Source organism: Lepidochelys kempii, chromosome 11 (genome assembly GCF_965140285.1).
Source record: "Lepidochelys kempii isolate rLepKem1 chromosome 11, rLepKem1.hap1, whole genome shotgun sequence".
NCBI classification, from domain to species: Eukaryota; Metazoa; Chordata; order Testudines; family Cheloniidae; genus Lepidochelys; species Lepidochelys kempii.
This window is the reverse complement of record NC_136390.1, coordinates 26211342-26235276: the sequence shown is the minus strand read 5'-3', so window position 1 is coordinate 26235276 and position 23935 is coordinate 26211342. Positions and strand designations below refer to the sequence as shown.

At 39.4% G+C, this 23935-nt stretch overlaps 1 protein-coding gene across 8 annotated transcripts in view; it reads right to left on the bottom strand.

Moving 5' to 3' along the window:
• MBD5 (methyl-CpG binding domain protein 5) overlaps positions 1-23935 on the bottom strand; it is a 268857-nt gene that overhangs the window by 80166 nt on the left and 164756 nt on the right. For 6 of the 8 annotated variants that reach the window (XM_078847926.1, XM_073305424.2, XM_073305421.2 and 3 more), the window contains 3 exons: positions 8160-8855; positions 1996-2098; positions 348-528 (listed from right to left, as the gene is read on the bottom strand). In XM_078847926.1, the coding sequence (XP_078704052.1) occupies positions 348-528; positions 1996-2098; positions 8160-8272 (397 nt within the window). In that variant the 5' untranslated portion in view covers positions 8273-8855. Of the gene's footprint in view, positions 1-347; positions 529-1995; positions 2099-8159; positions 8856-13965; positions 14017-23935 lie in introns of all 8 variants that reach the window. The other 2 variants (XM_078847925.1, XM_073305419.2) reach the window with 2 other exon arrangements.

Here is a 23935-nt window from a genome sequence, read left to right as displayed (position 1 = left end):
TGAAGCTGAAAATAGAAATGCACAGCAGTCACAAAACTCCAAAGTTAAGGATCCTAATAGCATTAGTTACATTGAACATATGTATTAAGGCAGACCTTTAAAATCATAAATGGTAATTAAAAAATACTAAAGTACATATGTACCATGTACAGTTGTGTCTGTTAACATCTCTATATGTATCTTAAATTTGGATTTTTTGTTACTTTTCTACTTTAAAATTCTCCTCCCTAAAGTTTCATCAGCATAGGGGGTTGAAATTAGTTATTTACTGTTTTAGAGAACTAGTTTCTAATTTTAAAAATCATGTAGTCAAATTAATCTTTCTTTTCTTGAATAATATTACTCACTTGTTCCACCCCCAGGACTAGTAAGAACCAGTGAAGGATGCGGAACTTCCATGCTTTTATGAAGTGTAGCCACAGCAATAATTTTCCGTTTATGGATGCATAGCTTAGTGACATCTTCATCTGCTTTAACATCTTCAGCAGTTCTCTGTTTCACAGCAGCTCCAGGATCAAAATTAAATACCTGAAAAAAATAATCCTAATATTAGATACATTCATAACAAAGGTAGCAAACTCCAAAAATATACCTTAACTGGAAATGCAATCAGGTTAGAACTAAATGTGCCTTAATTCCTTAAATAAACTCCCTCACATGTCTTACATCTCATGGTCTGTCAGCCTTTATAGCATGTTTTGGAGAATCTCTTGCCTCACTCCTAGACTGCCCTAAAATATCCTCTATTGGATGCTGTTGGCAATCCCACCACTCCAGCTGCAGAAAGAGCCTGCTGAATGCAGACAGTGGTGGGTGGTATACACCTTCTTGCTTTTCCTGCTTCCACCATGGAGGGTTGGTCCTCTCTCACTTCCACCCATCACTCACATCTCCTTCTTTCTCTGTCCACCCAACTAGGGGAGACTGATCCAGAAAATGAATTCCTGAAGCAGTTCAACCAGCCAGCCACTAATCAAGAGAGGGCTGGGTTAGAGAGGGTAAAGGAAAGAGCACCACAGTCTTGTATGACAAAAAAGAGTGGATGCCTAAGGCTGCTTGCAGTAGTAATGAGGCTACATGGTAAGGGAGGATGGAGGGAAATAATTTACTACATTTCCCTTTTGAGATGTGTGTTTGGGTGAGCGGTGGTAGGGAAGGAGAAAGAATCTGTGTCCCAACCACATTGCAGCATTGATTACTGTTAGGAATAGAAAGGCAGCCCTGTAAACCAATGATAATTTTGATAAATATAGAAAGCAAATACAGGTATGCAACCTGTCCTTTGTTTTATTTTAACAGAATTTTAAACAAAACATCATTAGTGCACTAATAGTCAGTTAAAAAAAATCCCATGGATGTCTGGGATTAAGGATAATAGTTTACAATTGTACAATATTATGAATTTCAGGATTTTACCATTACTTGACCCAATTTCTGGATATTATATGAAAGCTACTCTTATATAGCTCTTTATTGCGTGTAAATATAATGAATAGCTATATAAGAGTGGTGGCACTCAATGTATACTAATAATGTATATTTTATAAGCAGAAAAAAAAATAAATTATGGGCCAGAACCCAAAGGTATTGGGAATCCAGTGGAAGGTGCTAAATGTCATCAGATTGCCTTGAAACTACTATATTAGTTAGTTTCATTTTCTGGTTCCCATGCACTAGTACAATGCTATTGCATTACGTTTCCAACACTAGAGGCATATGTGTAAACAAATGGAAAATTTAAATAAAAATTAAATAATGAAAAATATTTGTATTCATGTTAGGTTTTATACTTCCCCTGCCATGACTCCTCCTTCCCTCCAACCAACCAACCTCTGTACAAAAACAAAAATATCCTATATTTTGGATCTTAACTTCATGATATGTCCTTGTAAGTGTACCATTTAAATAGGAATGAAATTATGGCATGGCAGAAATAATGACATCAAAATTTATTTGACAGGCACTGTAGCATACATATTTAAAGCTACTTTTTACCTTGGGAAGAATGAGAGGACATTCCAAGCCACATTTGCAGGTTCCATCAGTCAGCAGGTATGTCTTAACCTGCTCCAAGCAGGATAATAAAGACCCACTGGGACTATAAAGGAATAATATAAATGAATCAATACTTTTAGGTAATGGTTTCCATATACAGATATGTGAAAAATAAAAAAAAATTAAGATAGTGAATGATTCACATTTTTATTATGTTTGATATCTTGTTTTTCATCAGCAGACAGTATTTTATTGGTCAAGATCACACTACAGAAAAAAAAATGCAGATGCAAAGTTGTTTGTGCCAGACACAACATTATTTCTGAGAAAACCACTGATTTTAATGCAGAAACAAAAAGGTGGCCCCACAGAAAAAAACCCAAGGTAACCAAATTTATCAGTATTTATTTATTCATATTGCAGTAGTACTTTAAGGCCTCAAACATAATTAAGGTCCCATTGCACAAACTCACTTATGGCCCTATAAGATCCATGGGTGGACTGTAGCAACCACATAGATCCACACTATGAAGTCAATAGAGCTCCAAGAAGGTGCAGCAGTTCACCTGCACACTGTACTTCACCTGTTCAGACCCTAATATAAGGAAGGATGTCACAAGAGGATACATAGGCCAGTTAAGTGTACATCTTGATTTTGCTGAAACTAAGCTTACAAGCAAGAGATGTTAACTCCAGGAGGACAGTAGTTACATATATAGTTTTTGCTTATTATAGGTTTGGTTTTTCATAAAACACGGGGGCCCAAACCTCGGTTTCTGATAAACTGGACAATTAATACATACTTGGGGCTCTGTAACTCTCTAAAGAAGATCATTGTTTCCATAGCCAAAAAAGAAATCATGTTCCATCCAGACCCAGTAATCCATGAAAGGAGGAAAGACTGTATAACTGAAATCTTATGCTCCCAGAGTGCTCTTGGTTACTTGGTTGTCTAAGCTTTTTATTAAGGAAAGACAAACAGAACTAGAGTGGGATGGCTGAATTCTTGGTGAATAAAAGAGTAAAGAGCCAATTGTATAGAGAACTCCTATTTTGAACAAGCCAACAAACCAACCCTCTCTGCTACATTGATATTTGGATCCAGGAGACAGCCGAATTCAAACACCAAAACATTAGAAGATTTCACATTTAAAACAGATAAATGAACAACTAATTTTAGATGATAAAAATATTAAGCTACACTCAGGGTCAACAACTGCATATGACATTTCTATATGACAGAGGTTTAAATTAATTAATTAATTTTCTTATTGAAGTTGACTGGAGCATTCCAATTTATTTATGAAATAATTAACTTAACAATACTTTAAGTTTTTATATATAACACAGTCATATAAGATCTGAACTACATGGGATGTTAAACTTTTAGATTAAAGTTTTATATGAAAATAAATAAAATTAAACAGTAATTTAAAAGCATACAACAAAGGTATGAGGCAAAAGAGTCAGGCTGGAAAGCAAAACGTATCCTCCTCTAAACTGACACACTTTAGAACAGCGCTTACTCCTCTGAAAAGACTCAGGCATAATTCTACTGTAGGATGATTAAAGCAAGATCCTCTCATTATTACTTCTTCACTCAACAAGTATTATCCCTAGTTTTCAATATTGTCTCTAGAATTCCAGAACTAATGAGTCACATAGTGCTAAATGGAACCGTTACAATCTGTTCTGAATAAGCATACCACGGAACAAATTGTCACTTCGGTTACATCGACGCTTCTAAGTTAATTTAGGTTCTTATCCATGTGTTGTCCCAACCCCCACTCTTCTCCATATAAAAAACCCTCTCACCTGAATTTAGTGGTGCTTTAAATACAGATTAGTTGGCACAGCTGGGGATGAGAGTTAGCTCCAGGGCATGGAGGCCAGGAAAACATTCAAGAGCTTATGTGAGATCTCTTGTAGACTGGTACCTTAAGGAAACTGGCTACATCTCTGAGCAGACCTTGAAAGCTCTTGCAATCATCTGGGTGAGAAGGTGTAGATGGGATGATAGCAGCTGACATCACCTGATACTGAGCCCGAGGCTGTTCCTCCTCAAATAGCTCCTCAGGGAGCTCAGATTCATGGGCTACAAACTGAAACACTGTAGTTTTCCTGGTATGGTGTAAGGGAGGAGGTTCTCACCCACAGAAGTCATGCAGAAGTAAGACATCTTGAGTGGTGAAGATAGCACAATGTTGGATTACTACAAGCAAAAGGGTCTGAGGGCCAGAAAAAAGATACTAGGGTATATGCCTTATCCTATACCCCCTATGAGATCTAAACATGTCTGAAGCCTTTGACACTTCCTCATTCATAAGGTTAAAAAAGGGGCCCCTTGGAGAATATGTAGGAGATCCCTCCCTGCTGTGCTGGGAATCTGAAGATGACAAAAAAAGGATTGTAGATCTGAAAGGCAGTGAGGAGCTGCCAAAGCTGGGGTGGTAGGTTGTAAGTTGAGAGGTAACAACACTAAGCCAGAGCTCAGTGCTATTATAGTGGCAATATTTAGATCTGTGGAGTGCAGCAGAGATCCCAACTCATCTGAAACCTGAAGATCCCTCAGTACCACATACTTCCTTGGTACTGAGAGAAGTGGTCCCATAAACCTAGGGGTGGGAGCAGACAGCATTGGGGTTGACAGTGCTGACGAGTCTCGTTTCACACACTCATGCTGAAGTGAGCAGCACCAAAGAGACCAGTACCAATGGTATTGGTACCATAATAGCCAGTGCAGAAGTGCTTAGTGCTGAGGTAGCCCCTGATGCTCTGGCCTCAGTACCAGACACAGTTAAACTTTCAATCCTAAAGCGGTGAAGGAGTCCTGATAACATGCTCCAGAGGTCTCAGAGTGTGGAGACGCCTTTCTTTGGGAGCAGTGGGGTGACCTGAACTTTGTTTTTACTGGAAATTCCCAGCGGGCATTTGCCTTTGCTTTTCTCAGAGGGGTGATGCTCCTTCTTCTCTGAAGACTTAGCTTTAACAGTCCTACCTACAGCCAAAGCTGGTCTTTGAAGATGAAGCCTGGGAGCTAGTGGATCCAGAACTCACAGAAGCACTTCTGGACAGAAGTGGAACTTCTTCAGTGGTGCCTGCCCAACCCAGATCAGACCCCAGACTAACAAAAAAAAAAAGTTAGGCGTGCCCTCTTGCCTTTTGAAGTCTTCTTAGAAAAGAACTTGCACACCAAGCCATTGTCAGGGATATAGGCTCCCCAAGACAAAAATGGTAACTGATGTTTCCCACTGTTAAATGGAATTGCCACAGCACAAGAAGGGCACAATACTTAATAGTTGGACAACTTAGTATGGGACATCTCTAAGCCCCAGGATTGGGAAGAAGTTCCTGACCAGATTTAAAAAAAATAAATAAAAAAGGAAGGAAGGTAAAACTTCCAAAACTAAAAAAAATATCAAAAATCTGTGAACAGTAACTATCTTAACTAACCATACCTATCAGTAATATACAGAATCTATGAGAAACTGTGAAAAATGTTGCACCCAGATGCAGACGCTAGGAAGCTCCATCTCATAGTCACGAGAAATAAGAAGGAACTGAGTGATGGTTGAGCCCACTCCAGCATTTCTGACCTTGGTATGGGGGCATGCTGACAGTCAGGTTACATGAGTGGCCCCAATGGACACTGCTGGCCAGAACACTCTGATCTCAAATGCCTGGGGTGTATGCGCACCTAGAGTGGACAAGCACGTGAAGCAGCAGCAAAAATTTGGATGCTTCCTGTTTATGGCTGACGGAAAGGAACTTAGCGTGGCTGGGGCTGTTGTCTCTTGTACTGTATTAACTCACCTAACATCTGGATCTGCAAAACGGTACTGTACATGGCATACAGAAAGTTGGGACAATTGTGGCCAGGAGCTGGAGATCTGCAGAAGCAGTTCTTGATGAAAAATAATGGTGATATCCAGTAGGAAACATTTGCAAACCTTTTCAAGATTCATGTTGTTTACAGCTATTACAGGGATTATCCTCTTAACTTCCTTGCACAAGGAACAAGGAAGTTTAAAAAAACTGTAAAAACAATGGATATTTGGAACAAGCCTTGTGGTGAGGGGGAAAGCAGTAAACGTGGTATATCTTGACTTTAGTAAAGCTTTTGATACTGTCTCGCATGACTGTCTCATAAACTCAGGAAATGCAACCTAGATGGAGCTACTATATGGTGGGTGCATAACTGGTTGGAAAACCATTCCCAGAGAGTAGTTATCAGTGGTTCACAGTCATGCTGGAAGGGCATAACGAGCAAGGCATAAGAAGTTCTGGGTCCGATTCTGTTCAATATCTTCATCAATAATTTAGATAATGGCATAAAGAGTACACTTATAAAGTTTGTGGACAATACCAAGTTGGGAGGGGTTGCAAGTGCTTTGGAGGGTAGGATTAAAATTCAAAATGATCTGGACAAACTGGAGAAATGGTCTGAAGTAAATAGGATGAAATTCAGTAAGGACAAATGCAAAGTACTTCACTTAGAAAGGAACTATCAGTTGCACACATACAAAACGGGAAATGACTGCCTAGGAAGGAGTACTGCAGAAAGGGATCTGGGGGTCAAAGTGGACCACAAGCTAAATATGAGTCAACAATGTAACACTGTTGCAAAAAAAGTGAACAGCATTCTGGGATGTATTAGCAGGAGTGTTGTAAGCAAGACATGAGAAGTAATTCTTCCGCTCCACTCAGCATTAATTAAGTCTCAACTGGAGTGTCGGGTCCAGTTCTGGGCACCACCTTTCAAGAAAGATGTGACTTATGATATGACTTATGAGGAGAGACTGAGGGAACTGGGATTATTTAGTCTGCAGAAGAGAAGAATGAGGGGGGATTTGATAGCAGCCTTCATCTACCTGAAAGGGGGTTCCAAAGAGGATGGATCTAGACTGTTCTCAGTAGTACCAGATGACAGAACAAGGAGTAATGGTCTCAAGTTGCAGTGTGAGAGGTTTAGATTGGATATTAGGAAAACCTTTTTCACTAGGAGGGTGGTGAAACACTGGAATGGGTTACCTAGGGAGGTGATGGAATCTCCTTCCTTAGAGGTTTATAAGGTCAGGCTTGACAAAGTCCTGGCTAGGATGATTTAGTTGGGGACTGGTCCTGCTTTGAGCAGGGGGTTGGACTAGATGACCTCCTGTGGTCCATTCCAACCCTGATATTCTATTATTCTATGTGAACAAATTGGAGACAGTCCAGAGAAGAGAAACAAAATGATTATAGGTCTAGAAAACATGACCTATGAGGGAAGAATGAAAAAATTTGGTTTGTTTAATCTGGAAAAGAGAAGACGGAGAGGGGACATTATAACAGTTTTCAAAGACATAAAAGGTTGCTACAAGGAGAAGGGAAAAGAATTGTTCTTCTTAACCTCCGAGGATTGAACTAGAAGAAATGGGCTTAAATTGCAGCAGGGGAGGTGTAGGTTGAACATTAGGAAAAACTTCCTGTCAGGGTGGTTAATCACTGGAATAAATTGCCTAGGGAGGCTGTGGAATCTCCATCATTGGAGATTTTTAAGAGCAGGTTAGACAAATACCTGTCAGGAATGGTCTCGAAGATAATACTTAGTCCTGCCATGAGTGCAGGAGACTGGACTAGATGAACTCTCAAGGTCCCTTCCAGTCCTATGATTCTATGATAAATCTAGGAAAACTAAGGCAAAAGAGGTAAATGTAAAATATTTTGAGTTTGTATTACATGGACTGAATAATAAAAAATGTAAGTGGTGTTATATCTGACATACTTATCAGCTATAAAAATCTATGTGAACAATTCAAAACAACAGAAAAGTAAGAAGCAGCACAGAATTATTCATGCTACTTTACATCCGGCCTAGTTAAAAAAATACAGTAATTAAAACTGGATACTGGAATTTATCAAACAAAGCAGCAACAAAAAACAAACGACAGGCCGAATTCTCAGGTGGTCCAACCTGGAACAGCTCAGCTGATTTAGACAGAGCTGCACCAATTAACACAAGCAGAACATTTGGTTTAATATTTCCAGAAGGAAAAATACATAAAGTTACTATACATCATCAGGAGAGTCACTGTCTTAAACTAGTATATGCTTTCTGTCATGACTAAAATAAATAAATAACTAAATAAATAATAAAAAGAGCACACAATTTACATAATCCTCACCTGATATAGAGCACTCCATTTTGATCCACTCGACGTTGCCAGCCAACTGGAACTTGTACTGCTGGCAGACCTCCATCTTTGTCCCCTCCGTCACACTCCTTTCCGCCATTCATTTTTCTGTTTCTGCTTATGACTCTTCAAAGATATCAACAGTAAGATGATATCCTTATATTACATGTCATTATGGCCTTCAAAAGAAGGACATTCAATACATCTTTACCCAGATTGTACAAAGTGCATTGGGAGGCTCCAGCTCAATTTGGAACCAAGTCCTTAAAATTTGCCATTTTTTTTTGCTAATGAGTCAGTTTCCCATTATAATGCACATTAAATATGCAATGTTTATTATGTATTCATAAGGATGAACTACATGGGTAAAAATGAGTGCTTCCAATTTAGGAAAATCATAATTCACCAATGCTCTATTACCTGTCAGAAAGGGGATGGGGGGGGGGGGGAAGTGAATTTCTTAGTTTGACAGCATGACTCCAAGCTTGATGACTGTCTAAGATAACTTGTATTTTGTGAGAGCTAGTCTCATTTTTACAGATATGAGTCAGAGTTAATACCTCCAGGTATTACACCCTTTATATGCCACATTCTTTTTGCTTTCTCTTTATCTTCCACTCATTATCCAAGGTGCTGCAGGTATCTTCTGGTGATTCTTTCATGACTTCACAATTCGAATAAAACAACCTGAAAAAACACACAGCTGTGTAAACACATGCAGCTAAACAAATGTGCAATAAAATGATCTGACAATTCAAATACCATAAGCCACTTATTTACTCTCTTTCATCACCCAAGGCCTGATTTTGTAACCTTTACTCACTAATATAGCCTCATCCATTTAAGGTACTCAGAATCAAACCTTTAACCCTTAAAGAAATTTTCAAAGTAAACCTGAGCGGAAGTGTAAACTTGCAAATGTATATCGTTTACATATGAATGCCACTGACGTATTCACATATTAAATCTAAGAGTGTGTGATGTTAGTCACCAAGAGGTTACCACACAATTTGGATCAATGAAATAGCCCATTTTAACTCAATGGTAGTACAGAAGTATTCTCATACAAGTTACAACTGAACCACTTGCCCCAGTTAATGGCTTAAAAAACTTATTTCTAAAATGAAATTTAGTTAAATGTTTTTAAACTGAAAAGAACTGTAGAACAGTCTAATATATTTGAGCTTTAATTCTACCCAAGTAATCAAATAAAAAAAATCATTGCAAAAAATAAGACTGCATCACTTGATTTCTCAGTGCAGATGTGGTATCCTAGTTTGCATGTTCTTCTGCATGATCTCATCTGAGCACCTACTGAACTGCCTGATTGGCACAGAAAAAGTAATAAACTTGTCTCATAACATTATATTGTATGAGTAAGCCCTATTGTTCACAATGACATGAACTCCTGTTATCTCCCCAAAATGAAGACTTATAAGTATTTCAAGAGAGAATTAACTCTCTAGAAAGCAAGTTTTATTAAGGTGAAGCTGAATAGGAAAGATTTAGTTTGAACGCTAAATATACTGTAAAAGCTATAAAACAATAGTTCTAGAAATCAAAAAGTAAGACACTGATGAATCTCCACAGCAGTATTGATGCTGTTAGAGCTTTTATTTTGAAATAGTTTAATGCTATATCTGCTCTATCTTTCTTGCTAACTATTATTTTCAAATACAATACTTTGCCTGTTGAATCAGCTGATTGTAACAGGGAATGTGCTTCAAGAGAGAAACAGTTCAAATGTATTGCATATCAAACATCCTATGCCAGTGCAACAGTAAGGTTGCAGAGAGAGAGAGAGAGAAAGAATGCAAAAATTAAAATTTCCTACACCAACACCGGCTTGTCCATAATGCAAATATTTTGTGGCATATACTTAAAAGCAAAGCAATTATAATATTAAACTATGGATTTAACAAGAAAAAAAGAACAATCCCCCACCCACAAACACAACGTTGAGCATTCTATAGGACCACATACATTTCTTGTATCATATGGATGTACTTAAGCAGTGCACATTCTTTGAACTGAGCTATTTTTACATATGAACATCAAGAAGTTTACACTTTCTTTCTTTAGACCCTTGTGTGATACTAGAATGGCATGGACTAGAAGGACAAGGATGCAGGCTGGACACTGTCTTGTTTAAGGTTACAGAGACTTGGGAGTAAACCTTCAGTTGGGATAAGGGAGCTAGATGCTGGTTTTGGGACTTGTTCCTCAGCCATGAAGAAGGTCCAAGGAATAGCCTGTAATCTTGCTCTGAAGAAACCCATCTTACATTTTCCCCACCCTGGAGGTCCCTTATGGGGATGTAAGCCTTGAGAACACATGATATTTTAAATAAATACAAGTTTGGTGGACAATAAGGGGCTTAAGAATTGGTCAGGGAAGGTCCTGGTTAAAAGACAAAAGTCAGGCTAAATCCAACTGCTTCTTCACACCTCATGAGCTGCCCAACATATGCAGGGCATCTTGTCTGAAGTATGCGCCTCTTGACTTTACATTTTGCGCTGTGCATGCATGCCTTTCAATTTTTAAGTAGACATAGTTTATTTTACTACTAAATTGGGAGGTCTTACGAGCACCAGTGAACACAGAGAAAGGACACAAAGGAACAGAGAGATTAGATACACAGGCAGGAAATAAATGTAAAAGCTTGGAAAAAATTATACTAATTTATCTGCTGAAGAACAACCATTCAAATTGGAGGGAGAAGCCTAGAATTTAGGTGTCTGGTATCTTCAGCAGTGCTCTCTGAGATGAACGTCCCTGCCTTTGGAACTTCCTACCTGCCACTGCCCATACAAGCCTGTAAGGTGGATGACTACAATGAAATCGATCTAGGTGTCACCATGAAGGCCATACAGAGGTTTCAGCTGACACAACATGCAGCCTCATGTCTCTTTCAGAGTTACATGTCAATAAAAGCATATTACATGTCATGCTATGCTCTACACCAATCTACCACCCAATATCAGATCTTTTTCAAGATCCTGGTCTTCCTTTATGAGTCCCTCAATGAGAAATAAATTGGAACCTACATATATAATCTATTGACACTGCAATGATGGACAAATACACTGCAACTGATGGAGCCTAAGATGAGCTTCATTGAAGTTAGAAGCAGAGCCCTGCACTATAAAATTCTCTTCCACCACAGATCAGATTGAACTCATATCTTGTCACTTTCAGAGTTCAGTATCTTCTCTCTTCTTTTCAGAGACCTTTCCTTCCTATACTGTCACAGTAAAATTGCCCCATGGGAATATCCCAGTCACAGTAAAATTGCCCCCGCAGGGGGGTCCCATGGGTAAGCCGCAGCATTGTATATTGCTAATACTTTCATATGCATTGGAAAGGATCTTGGGAAGGGCTGAAGGTGTGAGTGTGGAGTGAAAGATTCCTTTGCAGGTTGCGAGATGCTGAAGGGGGAGGAAGGAAGAATGGAACGGGTTAACTCAACGATTCAGCTAGGCTTGAAGATAAGGGGTGAAACTGCCACTCAAGGCCAATGCACACACAAACAAGCTCCCTGCTGCTAAACAGCCAAAAGCGTGTGGGAAAGGAGAACTGAACCAGACAGACCTAAAAGGGGGGTGCAAAACTAGCGAAGGTCAGAGAATGAGGACATAACAGTCTTGCGACCCTGAAGCCGATGTGTTTTGGGGAGACCGAGGAAGCCTCGGAAGGCCGGTTTGGACTGGTACAGAGAGCATGGGGGATAAAGGACCCTGGACAAAACGCCCCCAGAAGAACCCAGGACTTAAAACCCTCCCAAGAGCTAAAGCAAGTTGGAGATCAACAGCAGACCCTGGACAGCCTGTGCACAGGACAGAACTCTCGTCCACCCTTCCCCCTCTTCTTCTTAAGTTACATCCTGACTTGGCCAGCCTCGGGTGGTGCGTATGTGAGTATGAAAGTGGGTTAGGGCTAGGGCACTAACACTTTCTTTCTTCCTCAGAGTGATGTGGGAGCATTCCCAGCACTCACCGCTGTTATTTTATTAATAAAACTTTACATTAAGTCACTTGGTGTGCTCCTTCATCTCCTCCCTTAACAATCCTGCGGCCTCAGCCTGATCAGCTGATGCCTCAGGCAGACTGGTAACATAAATCTGTCACAATACCACCAATACAGGATGGTACCAAAGAGCATGAAGACACTTCTCTCTCCCACAGAGTTCATTCACTATGCAATGTTATATGCTATAACTTAGGGAGCAGCAGAGAATATAGTCAAACAACTAAAATATAGTCAAACAACTTGCCTAGCGTCAGACAACACTAGACCTATCTTTTAATCTCCATATATGGCAATCAGAAACCATGGTGATAGGCACATTGGAAATACAGGGACAGGATAGACTAGCTAGAGTTTGGCAAAGCGCAGGTCGCACTGCAAGACTTTTTTGTGCAGTCACGATTTAGCGGAACATTATTTTATTTTATCTTTTCTATTTTATTTTTGTTTGCTTTGTTCTGATTACTTGGATGTCTTAGGCCAGGTCAGTTTTTATGAAGTGCAAGACTAAGTTAGTTTTTAGCTCTGTATATTATTATTGTACAGTGTACTTTTGTTATAAATTCTGCATTAGACAATGAAATAAATCAATATTTTCAGTTAGAATTAACTTTGTATAATAACAAAAAATCATCAAAATTTAAAATACTGAGCCACATTGAAGCAGGTGGGATAAATATTAAGGAGAACTGCTATCTCTCACCCTGCTAATAGAAGTAATTTGCTTGTTCATGCTGCTATTTAATGTAACCATATTGGACCCATTATTAGGAAATTATAGCCAATATACATTTGAAAATATATTTTAAATGATTTTTAAGTAACTCTGTTTTATTGGTTTTGCAATGTATTGTGTCAGCTAACACTGATTAATACCATGATATTTAAAAGCATCTTGTGTTGATCAGATCAGCCATTTCCTGTTATACATGGCTTGAAAATATGATAAACAGTGAGAGTAATTTGCATAACTGCCTGTGTAGAAAATTTTCAAATATTTTTAGCTAGTACAGTAAGGAGGCACAAAATGCTTGTTTCAGCCAAGAATATCTTTTTAGACTAAGGCTTCTTTCTGTCAAGCCTTTTGACCTTGAGAAGTGTTCAAGGCTGAAGGATTTGCGAACAGCAACAGCAGAATTTTAATATCATAAAAATAGGAGCATATGTATGATTTTAACACATAGGCCACATGGAATTAACATGTCAGTTTTTTTCAGGTATAAGTATTACATACAACATACCGCAGTGAAGGCCCTAAACAGAAAACACTGAACTGTGCTACTCAGCTTGGCAAACATGGGCTTCTGATCCCGCAATTTACTGCACCCGTGTGGAGCACCACTGAAGCCAGTGACTCCACCTGTACTGAATTGCAGGAACAGGGCCTTGGTTTTTGTCTAGAAGTTCTCACACACAGTGGCACATAACATTATAATTTCATTCTTTGCCTAGTCACGTGCATATGTCTGTGCATGTATATGTTAGGGAATGCTAGTGGAAAGTGAGCTTAGTGTAATATATTACAACAGTATTGTATGCATTTCCACTATATTAAGTGTAATGATAAATTATCAAAAATTATTTATTGTAGCCATTGCACATTAATATCAATATATAATTAATAAAAATAAGCAGCTGACATGAACATTTTCGTACAAATCTTTTGTTAGCCACATTGGTGTGGTGGCAATCTTTAATTATTTTATTATGTAGAACCTATAATAAGATATGCATGATACTAGAAATTTACATTTTAAACATCTGATCTTACCAAGTGTTGATCACTTCCAAAGAAGCACTCAGCATATCCCTATTATCAAGCCTTCAGGCAGGCAGTAAAAAATGATAATGGAGTCCAATGACAGATAAAGGAAAGGGGAAAGAGATATAATTCAAATTGTTTAATCATGGTACACTTTTTTGGTCCTAGAGGTCTTTAATAAAAAACAAACAAACAAACAACTCAATTATAGAAATGTAGGACTGGAAAGGACCTTGATTGGTCACCTAGTGCAATCCCGCTGCACTGAGGCAGGATCAATTTTATTTAACCATTCCTAATAGGTGTTTGTCTAACCAGTTCTTAAAATCCTCTAAGGACAGAGACTCCACAACCTTCCCAGGTAATGTGTTCTAGCACTTAAGTACCCTTAAAGTTTGGAAATCTTTCTTAATGTCTAACCTAAATCTCCCTTGCTGCAATTTAAGCCCATTACTTCTTCTGTCCTCAGTGGTTAACATGAACAAATTTATCACCCTCTTTATAACAATTTTTTATTTACTTGAAGACAATTGTGTGTCTCTCCCCCCGCCCCACAGTTTTCTCTTCTCCAGACTAAGCAAATCTAATTTTTTCAATCTTTCCTTGCAGGTCATGTTTTCTAGACCTTCAATCATTTTTGTTGCTCTCCTCTAGACTTTCTCCAATTTGTCCACATCTTTCCTGAAATGTGGCACCCAGAACTGGACATAACACTCCAGGTGAGACCTTATAAGTGCTGAAGTGCTGAAAATGGAAGAATTACTTCTCATGATGTTGTTTTTATAATAAATATTATATGAAAGCATAGGGCAAAGGATTCTAGGTGGACAGTTAGTAGTGCAGAGCTAGACAAAAGCAGTAAGTTCTTAGGAGAGAACTGAAGGAGGAGGGGAAAGACGGGCAGTGGCATAGCAGCATCACACTATTAAGTTAGTGAACATTTTGGTGAATCAATGTAGATTTCAATGCCAATAAGGATCAACAAGTGAAAGATGGAATTAAAGAGAATGACAGCTTCCACGGTGAAAGTGTGTCACCGACAGAATACATGGCCTTGACCTAGTTTCTGAGATCCCTACTTTTCTCACCAACTCAAGTCTTCTACTAAGTCAACATCACAAAAATGACTGCTCCTCCTGACTAGCAATTTTTTTTTTTAATATCTTGTCTAAATTCTCCATATACTTGCTCCATCCTAAAGTAATGACTCTCAGACATCAGGGCCACCCATTCTAATATGTATATTCTCTGTGTAACCTTCTTAGTAATTTCAAGAGTTAGGGAGTTGCTCTTTTGTTTATGTTGTCCTATCTATCTTGAATACTCTTCCACTCTCTCCACACCAAGTCACTGCCTCTCCTTATACTGTGCTTTAAACCATTCTTTTTAGCTTTGTTTTGAAGTTAACTCAGGGAAATATGTTAAAAGATATTTCATGTAAACACTATATAAAAACACTGTACTGGTATTTGTGTTATCACTTTTTAAAAAAAAGCTTCCTCCAATTATTGCTTAATATGCTTTAGTTTTTAATAATCCATGTTCTTACTTTTTTGTAATTCTGCATTTTAGGATCTACCAAACCTATCCCTCTCCATGCTATGTAGTCAATGCTTCCAAGTAAAACATTATCAGTTCTTTTTAAACCCATGGTAAAATGGGAAAATTTAGTGAAAAACAAAAAGTACCGGTAATTTAGAAACTAAAAACAACAGTCTAAACTTGTGCTTTATCACAAAACTACAAACATAACATTTATTTCACTGAGTTCAACTAATAAGAACTAAACTCAGCTAATTAAATTTTGGTGACCTAATATATCCAAACTAGTCTATATAATTCAAAAAACTAATAATTCCATGAATGTCCAAAGCATCTACTGCACAGCCAGAGAAAGGATACTTATACGACTTGATGGATGTTTGCTGACTTCTGTGTGTGTGCAGAAAATAGGGCTTGCTTTTTCTTGGAGAAGGGCCCCAGACTATAGACTTAACTTTTGCAAGAACTAAGAGCATCCACAAAACTCCCACTTCATGATCCAAAGACAAACCTCACTTTTTAAAAACTTTGCTTTCCCTTATAGAATTACTTATTAGCCTTCTTTATAACTAAAAACAAACACCACATGCACTTTTCCTTCCGGTAGGGAGAAGTTGAGAGAAAAACTTTCCTTGCCTGAAAGTCAGTTTATTTATTTTTAACGTTGGAATAATTTTAGATAACACAGTGATGAGTGTCACATAAGAACACAGAACAAACAAACTACATGCTAACAAAAGAGGAAATGCCATTACAAAGCATAGCTCTGGGGATGGAAGCACATCATCAATTTTTAGCTTCCCAAAGTAAAGATCTTGATGTTCAGGCTATGCAAAGTTAAAATGAGACCTCATTTGGCTATTACTTACTAATTATTAATTTCTGTTTAAGTATTTAAAAGCAATTAATTAGGATTCTCAACTGTCATCTAATTAGACAACAATGCTTGTTGATTTAATTTCTGGAGTGTTTTTAATTTTTAAAACTCAGCATTCTGCTGACTAATGAGATTAATTTTGAACATTTTGTGAAGTGTTATTTTCACTTAAGCAATTAACTTAATCACAACAAATGTGAGGATAAAGGTTTCCTCTCTCTGCTGTTCTTACTTTGTTGTACTGAATTCTAGGAGTAAAGTATTGCTGCACATATGACGACATAATACATTACTTTCTATTTTGAGAGAGAGCCCCCTGCAAACCTGCCCATAAATGGGGAAAACAAAGGATAGACTGTGGCAATCTTAAAATTGAGCTACGATGAATTGAAATGATACAGTTTTAAACTGCACCAGCTTGGGGTGGGGTTTGAACTACTGCTGCTTACTTTGTTATGATACTGGCCTCAACTGTACCAGTGTGAGCTCTGCTTTGTGCTGGTGCAGTATTTCCGCACTGCGGGGAGTGGAGGGCTGGGGGAGGCAAGGGGCAATGGTGTAACTTCACTGGCCTAGTTGCACAGGCATGAATTTCCTTAGAGCAGACAGACTGATTTAACCATTCTGTAAAATGCAATAATGACATCCTTCTTCAGAAGAGTCTTATGTTTAATTCACTCATGTTTATAAAGAATTCCAAGATGCTTGAATGAAAGGTGCTATAGAAGTGCAAAATACTATATAATACATTTTTTCCAATATACGTGGAATTCATGTCTTTAAATCAAGATTTGGATGTCTTCCAAAAATTGTGATGTTGTTAACCAGAAGATATGGACTTGATGCAGGAATTAGTGGTGAAATTCTGTGGTCTGTGTTTATAGAATCATAGAAATGTAGAGCTGGAAGAGACCTCAAAAGGTCATGTAGTGTAGTCCATTCCCCTGTGCTGTGGAAGGACCAAGTACACCTAGACCATCCCTGACAGATGTTTGTCTGACCTATTCTTAAAAACCTCCGATGATGGGGATTCCACAACCTCCCAGCAGTTACCTATCCTTAAAATTAAAAAACTTTTCGTAAAACCCCTTCTAAATTTCTCTTGCTGCTGGTTAAGCAGATTATTTCTTGTCCTACTTTCAGTGGACCTAGAGAACGACTCATCACCATCCTCTTAATAACAGCCCTTAACTTATCAGGTCTCTACCGTTCCCAGTCTTCTTTTCTCAAGACGAAGTATGCCAAATTTTTTTTTAAACATTTCCTCTTGTTGCTCTCCTCTGGTCTCTCTCCAATTTGTCCACATCTTTCTTGAAGAGTAGCGCCCAAAGCTGGACGTAGTACTCCAGCTGAAGTGCCAAGGGGGACAATTACCTCCCATGTCTTACATGACACTCCTAATGATATACTGCAGAATCATATTAGCCATTTTCACAACTGCACCACATTGACTCTCATTCAATTATGATCCGCTGTAACATGGGTTCTCAAACTTCATTGCACCACGACCCCCTTTGGGCAACGAAAATTACTGTATGACCCCAGAAGGGGAGAACCAAAGCTTGAGTCCGCCTGAGCCCCACTGCTCCGGGGGGGGGGGGGGGAGGGTGGGCAGGTAAGGGCACAGCTGAAGTCCAAGGGCTTCAGCCCCAGGCAGGGGGCCTGTAACCTGAGCCCCTCCACCCAGGACCGAAGCCCTTGGGCTTTGGATACAGCCCTAGGCGCTGGGGCTCGGGCTCCAGGCCTGGGCCCCAGCAAGTCTAAGTCAGCCCTGGCGACCCTATTAAAATGGGGTCACAACCCACTTTGGGGTCCTGACTCAGAGTTTGAGAACCTCTGCACTATAATATAACCCCAGATCATTTTTGTCAGTACTACTGCCTAGTCAAATATTCCATATTTTGTATTTGTGCATTTGACTTTTCCTAAAGTGTACTTGTGAGAGAGTGTTGAGCAACAGCAGCTGTACCAACACTCTCATCACTGTGTCACCAATTACATCGCCACAGAGTAAACCTAAGAGGCAAAGTTGTGCCTAATTGACAGACTGGGAATGGGCTGGAGAGAGCTCCAAGGCTAGTTAACCTATTAGCCCAGACAGTAGAAAGGCACAGGAAGGAAATAGGGGGTGGGGGGAAGACTGGCAGGCTTTTGAGAGTCAGAGCCAGGAGATATCTCTGAAAGGAAAGATACCTTCTGTCTCCCCTCTCCAAGGCTGTGCGCGCTAAGCAATTGTATGCTATTGTACATACAATTCTGCACAATTTGTAAGGATGGTGGGGAGAACATTGTAAATAAATTGCACAAGGTGTTTGACCAGAAAAATGTTTCTGAGTGGTTTGTGGTTAGAAAAGAGAAAGGAGTTGGACGACACCCTGTCATAGTGTTACTTTGCACTTTTCTTTATGGAATTTCATCTTGTTGATATCAGACCAATTCTCCAATATATCAAGGTCATTTACTCTCCAAAGTGCTTGCAACCCCCCCACAGCTTAGTATCATCTGCCAATATTATAAGCATAATCTCCACTCCATTATGAAAGTCACTAATGAAAATATACCATGGTTCTAGACCTAAGATAGATCCCTAGATATATCCTCCCAGCTTGAAAGCAAACCACTGATAATTACAATTTGAGAGTGGTTTTTCAACCAATTGTACACCCACTTTACAGTAATTTAATCTAGACCATATTTCTCAAGTTTGTTTACGAGAATGTCATATGAGACGGTGTCAAAAGCTAAATCTCGTCTACTACTTCCCAGCACACAGTAGGCCAGTATCCCTGTTGAAAAAGGAAATTAGACTGGTTTGGCATGTTTTATTCTTGAGAAATTCATGTTGGTTATTAGTTATTTATCACTGGGTTATCCCCTAGGTACAAATTTATTGTTTGATAATTAACAATTTGTTCCAGTATCTTTCCAGGTAGGCTGACTGATCTATAATTTCCAGTGTCTTCTTTGTTCCCTTTTTTAAAGACAGGTACTATATGTCTGCCCTTCTCCAGTCTTCAGGGACTGCATCTGTCCTCCAGGAGTTCTTTAATTTAAGACAATTGCTAATGGTTCACAGATTGTTTCAGCTAATTTCTTACATACCCTAGGATGAATTTTGTCAAGCCCTGCTGACTTGATTACATTTAATTTATCTAAATATCTTTTAAATTGTTTCTTTCCTACTCTGGCTTGTGTTCCTTCCCTGTTATTGCTAATAATAGTTGTGTTAAGTATCTGGTCACAATTAACTTTCAGTGAAGACTGAAGCAAAAATAAGCATTTAACACCTCAGCCTTTTTAGTGTTATCTGTTATTGGCTCTCCTTTCCTGTTAAGTGGTGTACCTATACTTTCTTTCATTTTTCTCTTGCTCCAAATGTATTTGGAGAACCTCTTTGGATTGTCTTTTATGCCCCTTATTAGGAACAACTCTTTTGTGTCTTAGCCTTTCGATTTTGTCCCTACATGGTTGTGCTATTCTTTTGTACTCATCCTTAATAATTATTTCCATGTTTTCACATTCTGGCCTCTTCCTTTTCCTCCTATGTTTCCTTTGCATTGGGATAGTCTGCTGTCATAGTGTGTTATGCAGGTGGTCAGTCTACATGACTACAAAAGTCCCTTCTGGCCTTAAAATACATGAATCAATGAAAGCATGAAGTTTTTATATTGTTTCAATGTTGGCTGGGGAAAAAAAGAAAAAAAACTTTAAAAAAATGTCATTGATAATGTGAAGGGTACATTACCTATCAATTTCTTTGAATACTACTATTGATACTGAACATATGATACTATAGGTACTACAGTGATAAAGTAATAATACTGTCTGTTTTGAGTGGGGAGGAAGAGTTGATGAATCTTTACATGGAAGTACAAGGAAGTTAATGGTGTAGGCCAAGCCTTGTGCCAGATCTTCCTACTAATGCTCACTGCGTCGGAGGAGAAATAGTCTCCACAGAACTGTGGTGTCCCTCCAACCATGCAGTAGCCAGGATGGTGCACTGGCCAGCATACACTGTGCCAGGTATAGATCACCCCTGGGTGTTTCTGCCTGTGGAGCAGTGAGGGAGTTTGTGACTCTCTAATGCCCTTTATTCAGGGCAATTTATTTTTCATAATCTAGCACTATAGTTGGTGAACAACAATTAACTTAATTTTAAAGAAAGAGTAAACTATGGTATCACCACATATTGCCAAACTGAATTTAAAAATATAATGAAGCAAGAGGTTGTATCTGAACAATCCATGACAAAGACTGAACCATTGGAAAATTCACTGTAAATGTAGAATGATTGTGTCTGTAAAATATTCGCCTGTACCAACACTATTTCAGAACTATCAGGAAAGAACCAGGTTCCCATCATGCAACAGGCGTACACTGATAAACTAAATAAGGATGGTAGAGCTGGTGTAGTATTAGTTTGTGAAGTCGTCACCAATCAGGGACAGGTTTATTTCAGTTCATGCAGGATCTGAACTGATAAGCAAAGGGCCTGTGTGCCAGTTTTACACTTCCAGTCTCAGATCCTCTAACCCAAAGGGCTGTTGTAGCAGCTAGCAAATGCTGGAGGGCAGCAGTATTCTGCCCATGTCTCATTCACTTATTAGGGACTGCTGAGGTGGGGTTTAGCTTAGGGCCAGCTATGCAGACTCTCTTTATAGTACAAGACTTGGTACTGTATGACATTTTGATTAAAAAACTACAACAATATAAAATTAAGATGGCATACATTAAATGGATTAAAAGCTGGCTAATGGATAGGTTTCAAAATGTAGCTGTAAATGGTGAATCATAAATCAACTGGGTGTGTTTTAATGGGGTCCCGCAGGGATCAGTTCTTGGTCTTACGCTACTTAACATTTTTATCAATGACCAGGAAGAAAACATAAAACCTTCACTGATAAAGTTTGCAGATGACACAAAAAATCAGGGGAATGGTAAATAATGAAGAGGACAAACCACTGATACAGAGCAATGCAGATTGCTTGGTAAGCTGGGTGCAAGAAAACAATATGTAGTTCAAGGATCGGCAACCTTTGGCCCGCGGCCTGCCAGGGTAAGCCCCCTGGTGGGCCTGGCCGATTTGTTTACCTGCTGAGTCCGCAGGTTCGGATGATCGCAGCTCCCACGGCCACAGTCCGCTGCTCCAGGCCAATGGGGGCTGCGGGAAGGGGCGGCCAGCACATCCCTCGGCCCAAGCCGCTTCCCGCATCCCCCATTGGCCTGGAACTGCGAACCGCAGCCAGTGGAAGCTGCGATCGGCTGAACCTGTGGACGCAGCAGGCAAACAAACTGGCTCGGCTCGCCAGGGGGCTTACCCTTGCAGGCCACATACCAAAGGTTGCCGATCCTTGATGTAGTTTAACATGGTTAAATGTAAATATATACTTCTAGGAACAAAGAATGTAGACTATACATTCAGGATGGGGGACTCTATCCTGGGAAACAGTGATTCTGAAAAGGATTTGGGAATCATGGTGGATATTGCTGAATCTGATACTATGATCAAAAAGGCTAATGTGATCCTTGGATGCAAAAGCAGGAGTACAGAAGTTACTTTTCCTCTGTATGAGGCACTGGGGCAACCAGTGCTGGAATGCTGTGTCCAGTTCTTGTGTCTGCAATTCAAGACAGATGTTGATAAAATGGAGAGGGTTCAGAGAATAGCCATAAGAATGATTAAAAGTTTAGAAGCTTTATATAGTGATAAACTCAAAGAGCTCAATCTATTAAGTTTAACAAAAAGAAGGTTACGGGGTGCCTTGATTACAATCTATAAGTACCTACATGGGAACAAATATTTGATAATGGGCTCTTCAATGTAGCCGATGAAGACATAAGATCCAAAGGGTTGAAGTTGAAGCAAGACAAATTCAGACTGGAAATAAGGCTCACATTTTTAAAAGTGAGGGGTAATTAACCATTGGAACACTTTACCAAGGCTTGTGTGGATTTTCCATTATCAGCCATTTTAAAATCAAGATTAGATTTTTTCCTAAAATATATGCTCTAAGAATTTTTGTGGGGGAACTTCTATGGCCTGTGTGCTACAAGAGATCAGACCAGATGATGGGTGGAACCCTTACTGAATGGGGGACGCAACCTAGTGACAGATTGTCACAAATATAAAGGGAAGGGTAAACATCTTTAAACCCCTCCTGGCCAGAGGAAAACCCTTTCACCTATAAAGGGTTAAGAAGCTAAGATAACCTTGCTGGCACCTGACCAAAATGACCAATGAGGAGACAAGATACTTTCAAAGCTGGAGTGAAGAGGGTAGGAGGGGGACGGGACAAAGGGTCCTCTCTGTCTGTGTGATGCTTTTGCCGGGACCAGAGCAGGAATGCAGGTCAGAACTCCTGTAAAGAGTTAGTAAGCAATCTAGCTAGATATGCGTTAGATTCTGTTTTGTTTAAATGGCTGATAAAATAAGTTGTGCTGAATGGAATGTATATTCCTGTTTGCAAAAAGAAAAGGAGGACTTGTGGCACCTTAGAGACTAACCAATTTATTAGAGCATAAGCTTTCGTGAGCTACAGCTCACTTCCTCAGATGCATATCGTGGAAACTGCAGCAGGCTTTATATATACACAGAGAATATGAAACAATACCTATTCCCACCCCACTGTCCTGCTGGTAATAGCTTATCTAAAGTGATTTCCAGCACAAATCCAGGTTTTCTCACCCTCCACCCCCCAACACAAATTCACTCTCTTGCTGGTGATAGCCCATCCAAAGTGACAACTCTTTACACAATGTGCATGACAATCAAGCTGGGCTATTTCCTGCATAAATCCAGGTTCTCACATCCCCCCCACCCCCATACACACACAAACTCACTCTCCTGCTGGTAATAGCTCATCCAAACTGACCACTCTTCAAGTTAAAATCCAAGTTAAACCAGAACATCTGGGGGGGGGTAGGAAAAAACAAGAGGAAACAGGCTATGACTTAGCCACTCCAAGTCTCTATTTAAGCCTAAATTAATAGTATCCAATTTGCAAATGAATTCCAATTCAGCAGTTTCTCGCTGGAGTCTGGATTTGAAGTTTTTTTGTTTTAAGATAGCGACCTTCATGTCTGTGATCGCGTGACCAGAGAGATTGAAGTGTTCTCCGACTGGTTTATGAATGTTATAATTCTTGACATCTGATTTGTGTCCATTTATTCTTTTACGTAGAGACTGTCCAGTTTGACCAATGTACATGGCAGAGGGGCATTGCTGGCACATGATGGCATATATCACATTGGTGGATGTGCAGGTGAACGAGCCTCTGATAGTGTAGCTGATGTTATTAGGCCCTGTGATGGTGTCCCCTGAATAGATATGTGGGCACAGTTGGCAACGGGCTTTGTTGCAAGGATAAGTTCCTGGGTTAGTGGTTCTGTTGTGTGGTATGTGGTTGTTGGTGAGTATTTGCTTCAGGTTGCGGGGCTGTCTGTAGGCAAGGACTGGCCTGTCTCCCAAGATTTGTGAGAGTGTTGGGTCATCCTTTAGGATAGGTTGTAGATCCTTAATAATGCGTTGGAGGGGTTTTAGTTGGGGGCTGAAGGTGACGG